The following is a 1,687-nucleotide window of genomic DNA, read 5'->3' as shown; positions in this document are numbered from 1 at the left end:
GAGGAGGATGAGAGGGTGGGAAAAAAAGGGGGAGAGAAAGAGGCTGGTCAGGTTGTCACAAACCATTAGACAGACGGACTCGGGCTGCTCCTGCTCCATGTCAATGAGAGAGACCCTGATAAATATGCGCAGTGTGTGTGTGTGTGTGTTTCAGTTTGAAATCAGTGTGTTAGGATCGAGACTGAAGTCCTGTAGAGATGGTCTGCACTTTCAGCGTGACACAAAATCTACTAAATATTATTCCTCAGCCTGGGGGCCACTCTGTGCCACCCCTTAGAACTGCCACTGTTAGTGTGCACACTTAACACACACACTTAACACACAAACACACAACTGAAACTTTGAAGAGAAACTCACTTGGGATTGGAGCTGTTCCAGTAAACAGCGTGCCTGTCGAAGATGATCTTCTCCTCCGCCCACACGGACACCCAGGACAGGACGGTCAGCACCAGCACCTCCATCACACAGCTCGGTCCCAGCATCGCAGACATCCAAAGTGGGGGGGTGGGGGGTGGGGGGAGAAGGTGATTCCAACTGTAGAGAGACTCTTTTGTTGTTTGTTTCACTGCGTCGCTCCTGCTGCTGCAGATTCCGCTTTAGATCCTTAACGTGGCGTCTTTCCTGGGGGGTAGATCTGCGCACTGATCGTTCACTGCTTTGATGAGAGTTCCGAAGACCCCCCCTCTCCCCTCCGAGGGTCCTTCAAGTCATACTGGATGTTTCAGTTCACCTGTCAAACTTTGTCCGAAAAATGAAAAAATAAAATAAAAAATAAACCAGGAAGAAGGGGAGCAGTGAGTCACATGCTATTTACAGGCTCCGAAAGGTCCGAAACTTTTCTCTCATTACGCGCAGGGGATGCGCCACTCGGATTCCGCTCGTCCTCCAGAGGAATATGGCCGATTATAATCCAGGATTCATCCGAGGTTTGGGATTTTATCGGCGGTCATATTTGTTTGCCCAGATTTGGATCGACCCTGACGCTCGCCATGTTCCGCTCCTTTCGCAGCCAAAGTCTCCTCATTTGACCTTTTTTTTTTTTAAAAACAAATCTGGCGGATAGAAAAGCAGCTCACGCCAAAGCTCGCGCACATTTAGCCTATTTTTCCATCCAAACTTACAGCGAGCATCGCTCCTCAGCATCCCAACTTGGTGATCCCTCCGCCCGCCAGACGTGACTCGCTCTGTGCGCCTTCACGTGCGCGTCACGGTGACACCGGGCGCACGCGAGGGGGAGCCGCGGATGGCATTAATCCCAAACATGATCCCCCCGTGCTGCCTCCACCTATGGCGGCAACATCACTCACTGGCACCCTGATTCGGTGGAAGTAACCCTCGCTCCCCCACGCCCACCTCCTCATCCTCCCCCCATCTCGCGCTCGCTTTCCCTCTTCCAGCGCGGGAGGGGCTCTCTGGGGGGGCTGCTTCACTGCGATACGCAACCAAAACGCGCAAGAGTTAGTTTTATCGGTTGTAGTCCAAAGAATTATCATTTTTGTTTGTTTGTTTTGAGTCTGTATTTGTCTGTTAGCAAAATATCTTGTGAACTACCGGTCAGATTTGAATGAAACTCACAGAAAGGAATCATCAGTGATAGACAGGGGTGTCACTAGGTTTCAAGGACATGGGGGGCTTAGCCCCCAGGAGACACGCAGAATTTTTGTATATCACGTATACGTATTTATTG

General features: G+C 50.7%; 1 protein-coding gene across 3 annotated transcripts in view; it reads right to left on the bottom strand.

Annotated features, from left to right (window-relative positions):
• Positions 1–1,337, bottom strand: part of efna2a (ephrin-A2a) — a 220,526-nt gene extending 219,189 nt beyond the window's left edge. Inside the window, exon 1 of one of the 3 annotated variants that reach the window (XM_014021295.1) lies at positions 358–1,337. In XM_014021295.1, the coding sequence (XP_013876749.1) occupies positions 358–491 (134 nt within the window). In that variant the 5' untranslated portion in view covers positions 492–1,337. The remainder of the gene's footprint in view (positions 1–357) is intronic. The other 2 variants (XM_014021293.1, XM_014021294.1) reach the window with 2 other exon arrangements.
• Between the last annotated feature and the right edge of the window lie 350 nt (positions 1,338–1,687).

The sequence above is a fragment of the Austrofundulus limnaeus genome, unplaced genomic scaffold (genome assembly GCF_001266775.1).
Source record: "Austrofundulus limnaeus strain Quisiro unplaced genomic scaffold, Austrofundulus_limnaeus-1.0 Scaffold286, whole genome shotgun sequence".
NCBI classification, from domain to species: Eukaryota; Metazoa; Chordata; class Actinopteri; order Cyprinodontiformes; family Rivulidae; genus Austrofundulus; species Austrofundulus limnaeus.
Note: the sequence above shows the minus strand (reverse complement) of the source record. Positions and strands in the feature narration are given on the sequence as shown.